General features: G+C 35.3%; 1 protein-coding gene across 2 annotated transcripts in view; it reads left to right on the top strand.

Moving 5' to 3' along the window:
* The window catches only part of RYR2 (ryanodine receptor 2), a 393600-nt gene that overhangs the window by 183682 nt on the left and 194361 nt on the right, over window positions 1–15557 (top strand). For both annotated transcript variants that reach the window (XM_048299766.1, XM_048299765.1), the window contains 3 exons: window positions 5329–5403; window positions 8657–8813; window positions 14767–14931. In XM_048299766.1, the coding sequence (XP_048155723.1) occupies window positions 5329–5403; window positions 8657–8813; window positions 14767–14931 (397 nt within the window). The remainder of the gene's footprint in view (window positions 1–5328; window positions 5404–8656; window positions 8814–14766; window positions 14932–15557) is intronic.

The following is a 15557-nucleotide window of genomic DNA, read 5'->3' as shown; positions in this document are numbered from 1 at the left end:
CCTTTTCTATTTTCCATGCCATTCTCTGACACATTTTGTTATGGCATTATGAACTAATGAGGTCTCTTGTACCTCAGAAAGTTTGGGATCTGGCATGTGTGGAGAATGATTTATGACTGAAATGTGAACTCAGAAAGTTTTCAATCAGCATGAGTCAATAACCTTTCCCCTGCACCCAAAACAACCCTTGAGCCTTGAATAGTGATGGCTGTGCTTTTAAAAATTATTTTGAAAACATACATAGAGCTCTTTAGTGACTGATTTTTCAAACTAAAACCAGCCTTGTCTGTCATTGAGAGGAGTGGAAAATTTTCTTTCACCTGAACTTTGACATGTTATTTGGATTTATTAATTTGTGTGTGATCCAGGTACACTGTTTTTTTATGGTGGCCTGAGTCATTCTAAGATACTGAAATTTGTTCCATTATTTTCTTGCTGTGGAATTTAGGATTTGCAGGTTCTTCAACCAAGACTACTTCAGCAGTATCGAAACACTGTTATTTAATGTAATTTATTTTAACCTCATTTAATTCCCATTTGTAGTCAGTGAACTTCAGTGAAATGGTTGCCCTCTCTCTGCTGAACAATACTTTAATAAGAATATAAATTCAATAATGGTTCTCCAGGGGGGTTGACACGTGGTACTCTATTTTAAACCTGTGTAATTAATTCATTATTGGAATTCAAGATGATAGGTTCAGATATGGAGCTTTCTTTTTGATGTTTACTATCGCTTTCCCTCTGCATCCGCTCTTGGAAAGCTGGAGAAGAGCACTGTGAGTGAGCCGGGGAGAGCAGGAGCTGGTCCCGCTGCGGCCATGGCGCTGTCCCTGGTGCTGCTTGGATGCAGGGAGACAAATGCGGTTGCCAGTCCCAGCTCTAGTTTGGATTAAGAGGAATTAAATAGATGAACGACATAGTCGGGAGAAGGATGGTGTTTTAAATGTAACTTACAGTCATATGTCAGACCAAAAAATTACTTCATTACTGTACTAGTTTGAAAATAAACCAGTGGGAGGCACTAAGTCAGAATAACAATTTAATGGAATTTCAAGAAAAGGAAAAAAAGTAAAAGAAAACACTGTCAAACTGACAGAGTCAAGGTACAACCTGACACCCTGTTAGGCAGGGTGGTGGTAGCAGTCTGGTAGAATGGTGGCTGCAGTCCTCTGAAGCAGTGATCCTGTAGTAAAAGAGTCTGCTCTTCCTCAGGAAGTCCAATGGTGGCTGTGTAGCTCCTGTCCTCTGGAAATCCAGTGGGAAGGGTTGTCTCTGGTGTTCAGAGTCCCAGATTATATCCACGATGGGATGCTTGGTTCCTCCCTCTGGGTGGAGCATCTCACAATGGGGTAACGAGTCATGAGGCAAAGTGTTGATTAGGCTCATTAACAGAAGATAGTCTGGAGGGAGTTATCTCTGAGTCAGGCGGCAGGACAATGATGGGCAATTAACAGAAAGATAGTCTGGGGGGAGGAGGCAAGGAAACACTGCCCCACCTGGTTTCAACAGCTCCTGAGGATGGTAATAGAATACACTGCAACCCAGGACAATTACGCAAAAAAAATTAACTAGATGAAGTTTTATAATAAAGATTAACTGACAAGTCTCAAAGATTCTGAATTACTTACAGATATTTTATTTTGAAATAAAAGTGGTTAATATCCTTAATACATAAATGTAGAATACATGGATAAAATGATTTGGAAAAAATAGAAAAAAAAGTCACAAATTAATGTTATGGGTATGGCTCTGAAGATACAAGGTATCCCAAGCTTTGAGGAAGACTAACACTCATTGTAGCTTCTTGTCCTCTCTTTTTCTGCTGTTGTTTGTATTTTCCTTATACACTTACATTACTTATAATTTCATAATTAGTTTTTGTAATGTGGAGGTTTTTCTCTACTGTCTGGCAAGTAATGTGCCTCTTCTTTGCACCTTGGAACTCAATTGTTTTTTTGTCCTGTCAATGTAAATCTGTAGTAACTCTTTGATAGAGAATTTTTGTGCTTATTTCATGTCATTCAAAGCAATTTTTCATTTGGCAGTACCAGTACTTGATATGACTTACTAGTGTCAGCTTCAAGAAGGATTCAAACGTTATAAATCATCCTTCCTTTTCTGCACTGAACTGTCATCAGAAGTATATAAAAAGAAATGAGGTGCATCCTATCAAATAATGATATATAGAACAAGTACTAAGGAAGTTGGTTTGAGCAATCTCAGAGCAGTTTACCTCATTTATTTTAATGAAAAGAGCTAAAAATGAACTTTCAATTCCTTAGCATAAAAACTTTTGAGATGGTCTGGGTTATGAACTTATTCATCTGCTCTGGGACAATGTGTTCAGCATGCATGCTGTTATGGTAAAGGCAAAGTGATTTGCCCTTCTTTAAAGAAATCTTTTATTCAAAGCCACCTTTTCTTTATCATCTTTTCTGTAGCAAAGACAGCATCTAGTTAAAAACACAAGAGCTTACACCCTACTCTAATGCTTTGCACTAACTTTGTTGTAGCATGTATCTCCTTTCGTGTTTGTACAAAGTCTTGCTACTCCATCCTTTACTCCAGTCTTCAGGCTTCTCCTTTTGTTTCCCTGTAGGGATGCTTGATCCCTAGCCTCCAGTCACCAGCTCTCTTTCAGTCCCCCTCCAGACTGCTGTCACTTATTCTTCTGCTGAGGCTTTGCTTCTGCCTTTTTGACTTTTGTCCTTAAAGTTCTCTAACTGTCTTTTAGCCTTTACTCCCTCTGTTGCTGCTGTACCTGGACATTCATATGGAACTAAGAGAAAATCCTAGAATCCTTTTTATTTCCTTTGGTAAACAAGTCATATGTTTTCATTTAGGATTTCTTCTCTTTCTCATTTTCTCATCTTTCATGACCATTCTAAGACTGATAGTTCCCCTTGTAAGGAACAGAGAAAGAAAATAATGGATAGACAGTCGCATAAAAGTAAACTGCTTCACCTATGAGAAGCCATTATTTTAAGATGGGAGGCTGTTTCGGTGTTTAATGTTACACTGACCTAACAGCTATGTGTAAACAAAAACTATCTTCAAAAGAATAATCAAACTGAGAAACTGTGACACCTTTTGGGCTTCCATTGTGAGAGAGAGCTTCATCCCTGAAAAGTAAAAAGGTACCAACTTAAGAATGAAATGTTCTTACGGATTTAAAACTTTGCTTCAGCCTGATTTTTCATATAATTAATGCCTTGTAAACTGCTGATAAAATTTCATTTTATATTATATAGAATGCAAGTGCAAGGATTCTAAATGCATTTTTGTGAGTGAGGCTCATACTGAAATAAGCCAAGATGTAATCAGAATATTTCAACTTTGAAAAAAACCGACAACCCCTACCCAAGCTACCCAAACAAACAACCCACATCCTCCCACTCCCAAACGAACCAACCAGGGTGACATCTGATCTGTTATTCTTGAGATGTTACAACCTAAATCCAGTCTCGGTCTGTTAGCTGCAGAAGAAGAGTTTGAACAAACACCTGAAGTGCAGAGAGAGTATCTGAACAGAGAAATAGCTGAGTTCAAGGTTGTTTAGCGGTTGCATTTTACTGTACTAATAAAGGTAAATTTCAATAAAAAATAAGTTTGCCTTTGAATTTCATTTCCTTCTGTGAGAGGGAAATGAGAAACTTGCTAATACCTGCCAGCTGCTCCTAGCACCACAACCATTGCAGCAAATGGCTGAGATAATACTTGGAGAAAATAGTGGATATAAGGTCAGAGGGTGAATATTGTACATATTTATGCATCCACCTATAAGTTCTTGCTACATGGAACATGTGCCAGAGTTTTTATTTATACCTGGGTCATGAATGTTCAGTGTTTCTGATTCTGTAATTGTAGTGAGATGTACTTATTTTGTGTTTGGACTAATTTTTTCTCTTGTATGATTTGTCTTCATTCTTTTGCAATGTCTGGAAGTATTTATTTCCATAATACTTTTTACTACATTTCAAGATGAATTTTAGCACATCTATTTTCATGTATGCTTAACAGTACTGAGAAGTATATTCTAACTCTATTTCTTTTGGTTTTGAGCTACTTCTTTCAATGCTAGATTTTCGTCTGTGCTAAGCATTCAGTCCTTTTGTATTATATCCACAGGAGGACTTTGAAAGCTAAAGCCTAGTGAGTAGTATGTACTTGATTCCAAAATTGTAGTCGTCAAAAGAATGGGGAATGCCTACAATTTCATTATTAATATTTCCTAAAGTTATGCCGCTGGCTATTTTTGGTGTTGCCTGATCTTGAGTGAAGTTCACAACATTTATTTAGTCCATCAGCTCTTCCAGGATCTATAAAACTAGGCCATTGTTTGGTAGTGCTCCCTGACATGCTTGATCTGATAAGCATAATGACAGCACTCCTTTGCAAAAATGACTCTTTTTCTATTTTCCCAAGGGAAAGGTCTAGGCTGTTAAATTCTGTCAGTGTCATAGGGCAGAAACACAGGCACAGGCAGGGCACAATCCAAAGAATGGCTCCTTAAATTTAGAATGGCAATGCTAACTTAGTGTTTACTTTGAAGTAAAGCAGGGTTATCTGCTCAGACCTTTTGGTGACCGTAAATCTTAACCATTTTGTGCATCCAGTATAGATCACTTACCTGTGTGTAGAATAATGGAGAAAAAACTCACTATCTTTTTTAGGCTTAATTGACTGTTTTCTATAGATACTTAGATTTCCGGTTATGTGCAGGAATTAGAGAGGTCATTACATAGAAAAACTTTTAAATAGGAAGCTGTTAACATCTGGGATGTGTGAAGACTGTGTCGGTGTGGCTGTTGTGGTATCTTGGGTGTTACGCTATTAAAATAATATGCTAAATAGGTTCGTTTTCAAAATTCTGTGTAATAGGTTGCAGTTACTTTAATAGTATAAGTTCTGATAAAACACTACCTTTCCTGGGAGATACATGCAGTGATCACAAATCTTCATCATTGTTTGGTATTTGGTTTTTGTTAGACTCTAGAAATACTGTAATTATCAGGCTATTGATACTGTTTTTCCCTCTGGATTCTTTATCCTTAAAACACTAAGAAAAATATCTAATCAAATGCTGTATAAACCTTGTTAGTATGAATGTCACAATAATGGATGCTAAGGACAATTAAAACAAAATTTAAATAACTAAGTCTGAAGGTTTAATTGACAAGAGTGGGTTTTGAATCTAATAACCTTTGAATCTGACAAATGCAATAATCTTGTTGACAATCTTAAAATGAGAGATGTGGTTAAATGAACAAACACATATGATGATGAATTATGCTGAACATTTAGTCTGTGCCATTGCTTGGTTTCCAGAACTGTCCATTATGAAGGCGGTGCTGTGTCCATTCATGCTCGTTCCCTTTGGCGACTAGAGACTCTAAGAGTTGCGTAAGTAAAATCTATCTCAGAAAAAGGACATTTGGCAGGACACTTTTTGTACAGTAAGAGTGATCTTATAAAATCAAAATGATAATTATAAATCTGGACAAGTAAAAATAAAATAATCCTTAAAAATGCTTTATATGACTTTCATTAAATATTAAACAAGTTCTTATAGAGAGGGTGTGTGTTTTGATTGGTTTTTGAAGTTGTTATAGCTGTCAGTGAATTCACAATTTACATTTTTAGTACATAAATGACAAAACCAGAACCGGTTTCCTTAAAAAAAAAGACACGTGACACTCCTCCTCCAGCTTGTTTAAGCCATTTGGAAGACTTTAAAATAAAAAATTTACAGAAAAAATTCTATATGCATTATTGGAAGTGTTGGAGTAATAGTAAGGAATTGTGCCTTGTTTGTTAAGGTAATTGCAGTGTAAAATTGCATTTAAATCATATTACAATATGTGCTTGTGATAAAGTTTCTAGTGATGAATAAATGATTGCTTTTCAGAGATTAAATCAGAGCAGCTTATGAAAAGGTTGCACTCCAATGATGCTGTTTTCTCTGTGTGCATTTTATTAATAGGATGACATTAAATGTCAGTGATAGGGCAGTGAGATTTTTCCTTTGGACTAAAATAGACCTTGAGACAGTGACAAAAACAATGAAACTCTGGAAGGAGCTCTGGATTCTTGTTTTCCCCATGGCATTTACTTTCCTAATAAGGAGTAGTGGAGCAACATGGGGATCCAAGAAATGACAGGTTTCTGTTATGACCATCATATATATCACTTTGACAGGCATTGTATACAAATTTTGAAGGTAAACACTTGAACATATATGACTGAAAGAAGTTGCAAGAACTGTCAAAACAATTGTAACAAAGAGAGTGGTAATCTTTCTTTTTAAAAAACATAATTTTCTTACCAGGAAAAAAAGAACTAAATAAAATCCCAAGAATAATACTCTCTCCTACATGTCCCTCACAAACCTATTTTCCTGTATGATATTCTAATTGCTTTATACATTCAGTGCTGAATTGCAGTCCATTACTATTCATGCAAATGCTCCAATTTGTAGCTTTGTGTATGCATGCCTGAAGTACTCAATCAGTTGTAGTCCTTCCCAGAATGACTGCAGATATAATGCTATGCGAATTTTACAAGTTTCTAAAGGAACAATTTTTTTCTCAACTCTGTTCATTGGTGGAGAACTCTCATAAAAATTGCCTGGGCAGTCTACATGTACAGATGCCCTTGGGATGCCCTGCCACAGGACACCAAATAATAGTGCTCAGCATTTCTTTCTTACCCAAAAGGGTACAGAGTTCATGTTCTCACATTGCAAAAAAATATTTTTAGTAGTCAAAAATGGCTTCACAAGATACATTCTGCTCAAAAAGCTTTTCTTGTAAGTGCACATGAATTGTTATTTTTCCTATCCTGCAGGCATGAACTAGGAGCATGGCTCAGTTATGCTACTTTTTTTTTCTTATGGTGTGTAGCTATTGGGTCCTAGAGAAAATTGAATCAGACGAGAGAAAAGGCAGCTCCCCAGCATGACCTGTGGTATGAAAGGTGCAGAACTGATGGATTTTGCCAGACTCGGCAACACAATAGCTGAGATTCATGACCTGACATTTTACTGACTAGAGAAACAGAAGTTATGCTAGAGCACTGGACTCAGATGTCCTTTTGAGGAGTATATGGACTTTGCTGTGCAGAAGACAGAAGAAGATAAATGTATTTCTAAGATAGAAAGCTTCCATATTTCCTTCTACCCCAAAGCTCCCTCAACTTAAACAGAAGAGACTCTTTAGATTACAAAAGAAAATAGTTGAGGGAGAAAACCTTTTTATTCTTCTGTCCTCTTTAAAACCAATGACTAAAAGGGTTTAGAAGTTTAATCACTGAAGTGTAATAAATCCTGTTACAAAACAGAAGCATTTTAAAAACTGTGCTTTGAAAATGTCTGCTGAATTGGTTTTGTATACTTTGCATCCAGTATGGCCAACTCTTAAGAAGACACATTTAAACAAGTGGAATAGGTAAGTGCTTTGACCTGCTACATCTGTGTGTCAGGGAAAATGAAAATGACTTAAATCTGTATAACTGCTATCTTAAGTGATTTACACATGAATACATACAAAAACATATACATAAAGCTTGTTATGTTTTTAAATGCTGTATCTAGAATTACCTTAAAGGCAAGTGAGAACATGCAGTAATACAAAATTCTGATACGGGACTAAGTTTATAAGAAGGTTAAGTTCATAAGGATACATTTGTACATTTCATTGATATTATGTGAACATGTCAATAATTTTAAGCTCTTTAAAGCCACAGTAAGCATAGAGGATTTCTAGTATTTGTGGAAGCACAGCAGAACCTTGGCAGTATATCATAACTCAACTATGACGGGCATTTTGCAAGCACAGAATAAATACATGATTTCCTCTCCAAAATGCAGCATTCACATATATCTGAATTGCAAACTTTTGAAGACATAAAACTGAAGAAAATTTTATGAAGACTAGGAAAATATCCTAGTTGTGACAGTTTGCCAAGCTGAAAAGCCTTTGTGAAATATATACTCCTTAGTAACCCCTACACAAATTTATCTTCAGGAATTAAGCAGGAAGAACAGCAGGGCTGAATTTTCAGTTTAGGGCAAGAAGTTCAAACCTGTGACCTGTATTTTAAGTTGAGTAATTTTTGGGGAGCTTAGATAAGCTTTGCCTTTCTTTCTTCTATAGAATAAGAAGAATCTGGGCCATTTTTTGATTAATAAGTTTTCATATTCATTTTAGGAGGGTTTCTATTTATTTGTTATTTTAGCCATTTTATTTTTGCACAGCATTTAAAGTGTGCTTAAAATCTGCTGACTGCTAAAAGATGAGGACTCTGGGAGAGTGAAGAATCACAGATGCTGCTAGATTAAATGTTGGAGAGGGAACTGGCAGATCTAAACTCTTTGTGTACAGCATAAGCCTTCTTTTCTGTAGGCGATCTGTACCTTCTCTCAAGAGGAATTCAGTCTGAACAAAGGCAGCTTGTGCAAAGGAAGACCTTAAGATTATTTATTAGAATGGTTTTGTAGGGGATAACCACAAAGTAGCCACTTTCTTGCTGATAATCCAATGTGTGAATTTTGTGTTTTTTAGCAACTAGTTGGCAATATATTTTACTTTAAAATATTTTTGCCGGTAGTTAAAACATTATTTTTTTTTAATGAATGGTTTTTTATGGACTCTCTTAGGTGGAGTGGCAGCCACATTAGATGGGGACAGGCATTCCGACTAAGGCATATCACAACAGGAAAATATTTAAGTCTCCTGGATGACAAGAGTCTTCTTCTCACAGACAAAGAGAAGGCAGATGTAAAATCGACAGCATTCTGTTTTCGGTCTTCCAAGGTATGGAATCAGTGAAGCATTAATAGTACTAGTAATAATTCCAATCTCTTTAGAAAGCAAGTTAGATATTTTCTGTTTGTTGTGATTGCATTAAGTATTGGAGCCTTCTAATTTTCACTGATTAAAAAAATTCCAAAATGCACTATAAGCAATAACTAGAAAGCTGCTTTTATCATACTTTCTCTGTGTATTCCTACCTGGCTGGATGTTTGTGGGTTTGGATTTTTTTTTTTTCCTTGTTAATTTGTTGCTTTTTTGTTGATGTTTTATTAGCTGGGTTGGGGTTTTTTTGTACTGCTTGCCCACTTTTGAGCAGTATACTCATTTCTAATTTGTTCTTCTGATTAACTTCTCTGCTGCTTCACTGCATATATCTGTTGCCTGACATAGAAAAAATTTATAATATCGTGAGTTACTGAAATTAAATTCGAAATTCAGGATTTCTCTCTCCAGATACTTTACTGTAGTCTAATCTGAAGTTACCAGAGTTTTACTTTTCATTTTGATAGCTTCAATAAGCATTTTGAGTTTAAACCAGTATTTTTGTAGTAGGTAAAGAGCTAAAAATAATACGATGATAAATTCTTAAATAGCCTTTATTTCTCATACTTTTCACCTGTAGCATGGTGTCTGAAAATTTTCCAACAATAATTTTGTTGTTGTAAAAAACTATCTTCTAAAATACAAAGTACCAGTAAAGAGAATTACTCAATAAGTTCTCTGTACCATTTAATTTATATATGTTTTTAAATTATTTGCCTGCTTGGGAAGATAAGAAAATAATAGATACCCAAAGCAGGTATATGGATTTTTGCACCTTGATAACAAAGACTGTAGTTCAGATGATTGTTTTGAGAGCCAGACAATTGTTCATTCTGAAACCAATTAGAAAAGTCATAGAAATGCTTAAATATTTTAGGACAATTCAGTACAACCATATTGGGGATTTCCTGTTGCAGCTAGTATAGATTTCAACACTTGAAATCAAGAGGGATAGAACAATTCATTCACTGATTTTCAAGATGGGTTATCAGCAGGGATTGCTCCAAAAAGAGTGGAACAATATACTGTGCTCTACTTTTACATGGTTTATTTAGTCCAAAAAATACTTGAAGGCAAGAATTTTTAGCAATAAAGAATGTCTCTTGTTGATACGGATAAGGTGGTTTGTCTCTACTTTCTATGTAAAATATGCACGTGTATTTTGAAGACTAGGTGATGTTGTATTTGAAGTGTCTTCTTTTTATTCTTTTTTTCACCCTGAATTTGGAAGTCTCATTTGGAATTATTTTGAGATTTTGTGTTTTGAAATGGTTTTGTTCTACCATGCTCAAAATGAAAGGTTAACATTTATTTTGTTGTTAGTGGTCAAACCTATCCTATGCTGAGCAGAGCAGAGACAAAAGGCTTTGGGGCAGGTAGAAACTTGTTATGGTAATCAATTCTTGAAGTAACGAGAGAATTTTAAGATGGGCATATAGGCTAATCAGTATGTGATGAATATAATCTTACTGATATTTAAATATGGATTTTCAAAGGAATTGGATGTCCAGAAGATCATATTTGATGTAACTGTTGTGGATATCAACGTTAACGAATGACTTATTTGGAGGGAATTATAGAAATGCCACAGGAGAGGAGTATATGGTTTGCTGAGGATGAATCGAGTGGATGCAATCCTGTGCCATGTGCTCTAGAATGACCCTGCTTGAGCAGGGAACTTGGATCAGATGACCCACTGTGGTCCCTTCCAACCTAACCAATTCTGTGATTCACTTTCCTGCTTTGGACTTCTTATAGGAGTGTCATGTTTCACTTTATTAGGCTACTGGCAATAAAACTTTTAGATGCCTTCCCTCTCTGGGAAAGAGTGTTAAAAAAAAGATTTCAAATTATAGGTGTTCTAGAAAGGCTTCTGTAGAGAAGGCAGGTAGATTTAGGGTCTCTTTTCCTCTAAGTATGTTTGGACAAACCATCCAAACTTTCACTTATGTTGTTGCATGTACTTAGCACCCAAAAAAATTATTCATGGATAAGAGGGAGCCCCTAATCTTCTTTATTGAGTACAGTGCATTAATACCTGTGAGTATTTCAAGTGGCTACTCTTTCTGATAAAAATTTCATCCTTTTTTTTGCCACAGTCATAATTCTTCCTTGCGGTAGCTGGAAAGAAGTGGGAAGAATTGTGAAGCTCCCATTTGTTGCACAATAGCAACTTAGCTTTAAATAGGCAAAAACAAATAAGGGAGAGGAAAATGTTAAAGGATCAGTTCCTTTAAGCATTTGAGTAGATAATAACTTCAATTTCTGTATGAAAAGCAGCTTCCATGTTTGTAGAGATCGTACTAAAAATGTATCACCTGTAAACCTGAAGATTCACATGTAAATATACAAGCTCAACATTTATTTTTTATATCTTATTATTTGCAAGAGCTCATCATCTCAAACATATTAGCTTGCCAGTAATTCATTTAAAAAATAGCCCAGAAGAGAACTAGAAAGCTAAAGTGTCTTTTTTGTTGTTTGTTTGTTTGTTTGTTTTAGTTTTTTTGTGAAAGGTTGAAGATACCACAAACTGTTGCCAAACAGCACTCAGAAGAAAAGGATTTTTCTGAGGAGCTAACAGTCACTTCATTTTTCTTTCTGGTGATCAGCCTCTGTGCTCTGGTTATTATATATTACTCTAATAATTATCATTAAATGCAAAATATATTAGTGTTTCAAGCATCTGAAATTCAGAAAATTATTATTTTTTTTTTTTTCTAGCAGTTTTGCTTCACTCAGCACAGGATGTCCACAGATATCTAGAATTTATTTCTCAAACATACAGCTCTTTTAATAGACTTGTGTTTGTAGAGATAAAGTTTTGTGGATTCTTATTTTTCCTCTTTCATTTGCTCCATATTGATTCTTTTTGGTAAAAAACCATTGTTTTAATATCACTATTCCACTGAAATAAGGTTATTTTAGCAATTTAGAAATGTTTATACATTCTGTACCAAGTCTGCTTTTCCTGTCCTTAGTCTTTTCCAGTGGACAGAAATACATACATTTTAATAAAATTTTATGGCTTGTATTTTTGTCTTCAGCTTTTTCTTTCTTCTTCTTTCTTCTAAAATATTATAGAAATTATATTAATGTTGCTTTAAAAGCAGCCATAAATTAGCTTCTTGCAGTTGGTGAGGTCTTAAAATATCAGTCCCGAAAGTGTGCCACAGAGAGTATGAGTCAGGTCAGATGACAAGAGAAAAAGTTGAAGCGACAAGCCTTAATCAAGGAAATTCATTTTTGGAATGTTGTAAGGAGTTAAATTAGACTGAAATAATGTTTAAGGTAAGGCTTCACAGAATAATTTTTCAGCATTAGAATGAAACCATTTTTAAAAGATTTTGTTCATTCAGCCCACAACAGAAGTGGGAAGATTGGCTTGTGTTTTTGTAGGTGTGGAATAAACGCTGTTTATAAAGAGCACATCCTTCTGTGCCTTTTGTTCAATAATCAAAAATCTGACCTATTGCTCAATAATCCTGTTCATTTCCAATGCATTCTTGTTTTACATTACTGAGTTGGTTTACAGACTGTTGCAAAGCCCACTTGTTGCCATTTGTTCCAGTATAATAAATGAAGATTTTTGATCCTTGTTTAGACAAGGCTAGTCATCTGAGAATGGGTCTAGACTACAAATAAAACTGAAGGTTTTCTTTGTAAAAATGCTGTAGGAAGAATTAGCTGATGGTTCAGTAATGACAGGTTACATATGTAGTAAGAATGTGGCTGGAAAAATGCATCATATAATTTCTGTGTCAATATACCATTATTAATTAGTGACATGGTGATTTCTGATGTTTTTCAGATCATAATTTTCACTGATGAACTATATTACAGTAGATAATGAGATTGGTTCATTATATGTACTTTCTCAACTACCTGCTGTTTACTGATATAAACCCAGCACTCCATTCAAATCTTCCCCTTTATAAATAATTTGTGGTTCCTATTCACTACTACAAAAAGCTCAATGTCTTGAAGCTCCCAGATGAATGGTGTAATGCCTGCTGCCCCCACACCATCCTCTAGTCTTCGGTTTCTCTCCTATGTGTAGTCCAGCTTTTACATTATTATATTTATTTTGTATATACATTACTATATTTATTTTGTAGGACAGAGCTCACTTTAATGGGGTTGATTTCAATCTGGGCTTTAAACCTACACACAGAGCTGTTAGTATACTTACATCAGTGAGAACAGAGATCTTGTTCGACAAATGTTGGCACTGTACTTTTTATGCCAAGTACACCTAATTCTAATTGGAACGAAGATTTCAATATCAAACCCTTTTACTTTCTGTTACAGCCAGTATATTTTTAAAAAAGAATGCAAAAATACTTTAAATTAATAATCCTTCATCTTATTTACAGTGCTTTATGAGAAAATTTGTGAATTCTTGTATTCGCATCTTAAGAAATTAATTGTGGGACCTGAAAAAAAGAAAATCTTACAATGTAGAAGCACAGTATGTATTCACAGTATCTTCTAGTTATAAAGAGAATTCAAAAAACTGGAGCTTGAAATCAGGATCTAATTTATTTTATCCTGTATTATGATTGGTTTGAAATGTCATAAGTAGGTTTTCCATTTCCAACTGTTAACTACATTCAGGTTATTTGTGCTAGCTTTTGAAAGAATTGAATACAACATTTAGAAAAAACATATGAGCAAAATAATAGGTTAATAATGAAGCAGAGGCACACAATAACTCTGTAATTGGCATCAGATTATTAATAAATCAGTTATTACCATGTATCAATGGACAAAATTTTAATAAGAATTTCAGCACTTAAGAAGTGCTGAAAGTCATTTACAAGGCAGTGAAATTAACAACTGTATCCAGAAACCATAAGAAAACAAGCTAAATTTATGAACATATTGTATCTGAACATGTTACGAAAAGTAATCACAAGAATTTCACCTCTGTACTATTGTACTTTTTTTTTTTCAAATGCTTCAAAATACATTCATGATTGTAGGCTGAAAATCTAGTTACAGGACATTTCCCTTAAAAAATGCTTTGAAAACCCTTTAATAAATTAGAGATTGTTCATGTAAAAACCCCAATCTTTGTCATCTTTTACTGTGAAGCTGTCTTCCCACAGTGTCAGGGCACATGTGTATGAAGTAGTCATTCTTCTAACCTTGGTTGTAGACTGGTAGAACAAGAAGAAGTTTTTGTTTCACTCTTTGTAACATTACTCTGAGTAGCTGCAGGAAGATGCTTGCCATCTCCTGCTGATCAGAAGCACAGAATGTTGAAGCTGTAGTTGGTTAAGGGGGTCATGTTGCATACTGAATGTACAGCCATAGGTATATCAATCAGTTGAACCATATGTTTTTAGAGAGATTAGATGGATGATCTGCCATGAAGCAGGATGCATGGGCTGTTTGTCCATACAAGTCTGTTCAGAAGTAGTTTGTACTTAGGAGAGCTTGGTATTGGGGAAACACCTCAAATTAGAACCACAAACTCTAGTATTTTTTGGGATGCTACATTTCCTCTCCTGAAACAACTGCTGTCTCTACAGGACACCAGCTGGAATGACATCCTGTCATGCCATTATTAGTTTGCAGGCCAACCATGCAGAAATGGATTGCTTTTTTCAGGAAGCACTGAGCCCATTGTTGGGCGGAGACAGGTTAAAGGCCATCTCCCAGGGACCATTGGATGGAGCTTGTCTTTTCCAGGCTGGAAAAAAAGCCCCAAATGCCTAAAAAAAAGTCTGTGGAGGTTATTGCCTGGTTCAGCTAGGGGAGTCAATGTATCTGGGGTTGTTTTGTAAGCTCTTATATTCTCAAATATTCTTTTAGGTCGTTTCTGGACAATTTCCTAATATTTAATGTTTTAGGCAAATATTAACATGTTGATTATTGGTTGTGTATACATATTTTTCTTCACCAGGAAAAGCTGGACATAGGGACAAGAAAAGAGGTGGATGGAATGGGAGCACCTGAAATAAAGTATGGGGATTCAATATGCTTCATACAACATGTAGATACAGGCTTATGGCTCACGTACCAGTCTGCTGATGCAAAGTCTGTAAGAATGGGTTCTCTGCAGCGAAAGGTAAGGCTGTAAATAGGAATGCGTTTCATTCACTCACAGTCAGATAGGGTGGGTTGGGCTGGGTGGTGGGAAATGAAGGGCTATGTGAACCAGCTAATTTCTGGATTTCAAATATTTTAAGCATGCCTTAGCATGCTTGTGAGTTGAAAGACTGGGTTTTTTTCAGTCACATATTGAAAAGTTAAGTGGTATACTGAATTCTCAAACTGAAGGCCAGACAAAGTGCATGTAATAACCTGTAAACATTAATTCACAAACATTGAAATATTAGTAACAACCTATAGAATATTCTAAGATTCCTTTCTTCAATGTAGTTTGGATTGAAGAGGCTTTTAGTTCAAAGTATTTCTTTCCACGCTGTAAGTGTATTACCTTTTGGGCTGGAATGTTCAAGTATTGAGTCCTGAGATATTTCTTTCTTTATAGGATAATCACAACCAAGCAGAATGCTAGCTCAGCCTCATAAAGTAGGGAAAAGATTCTTTTGGAAATTAACACTGTAGTGTTTTCCATGACTGTTTTAGATACCAGAACTATACAGTTAGAGCAGAGGTTTAAAATATTTATGTGGATTGGATTGAATACCTTCAGAGCCGTGATAACTAGACATGAAAAACTATTAAGTT

The sequence above is a fragment of the Corvus hawaiiensis genome, chromosome 3 (assembly GCF_020740725.1).
Source record: "Corvus hawaiiensis isolate bCorHaw1 chromosome 3, bCorHaw1.pri.cur, whole genome shotgun sequence".
NCBI lineage: Eukaryota > Metazoa > Chordata > Aves > Passeriformes > Corvidae > Corvus > Corvus hawaiiensis.
The sequence above is the reverse complement of the archived record's forward strand: the minus strand, read 5'-3'. Positions and strand labels throughout refer to the sequence as shown.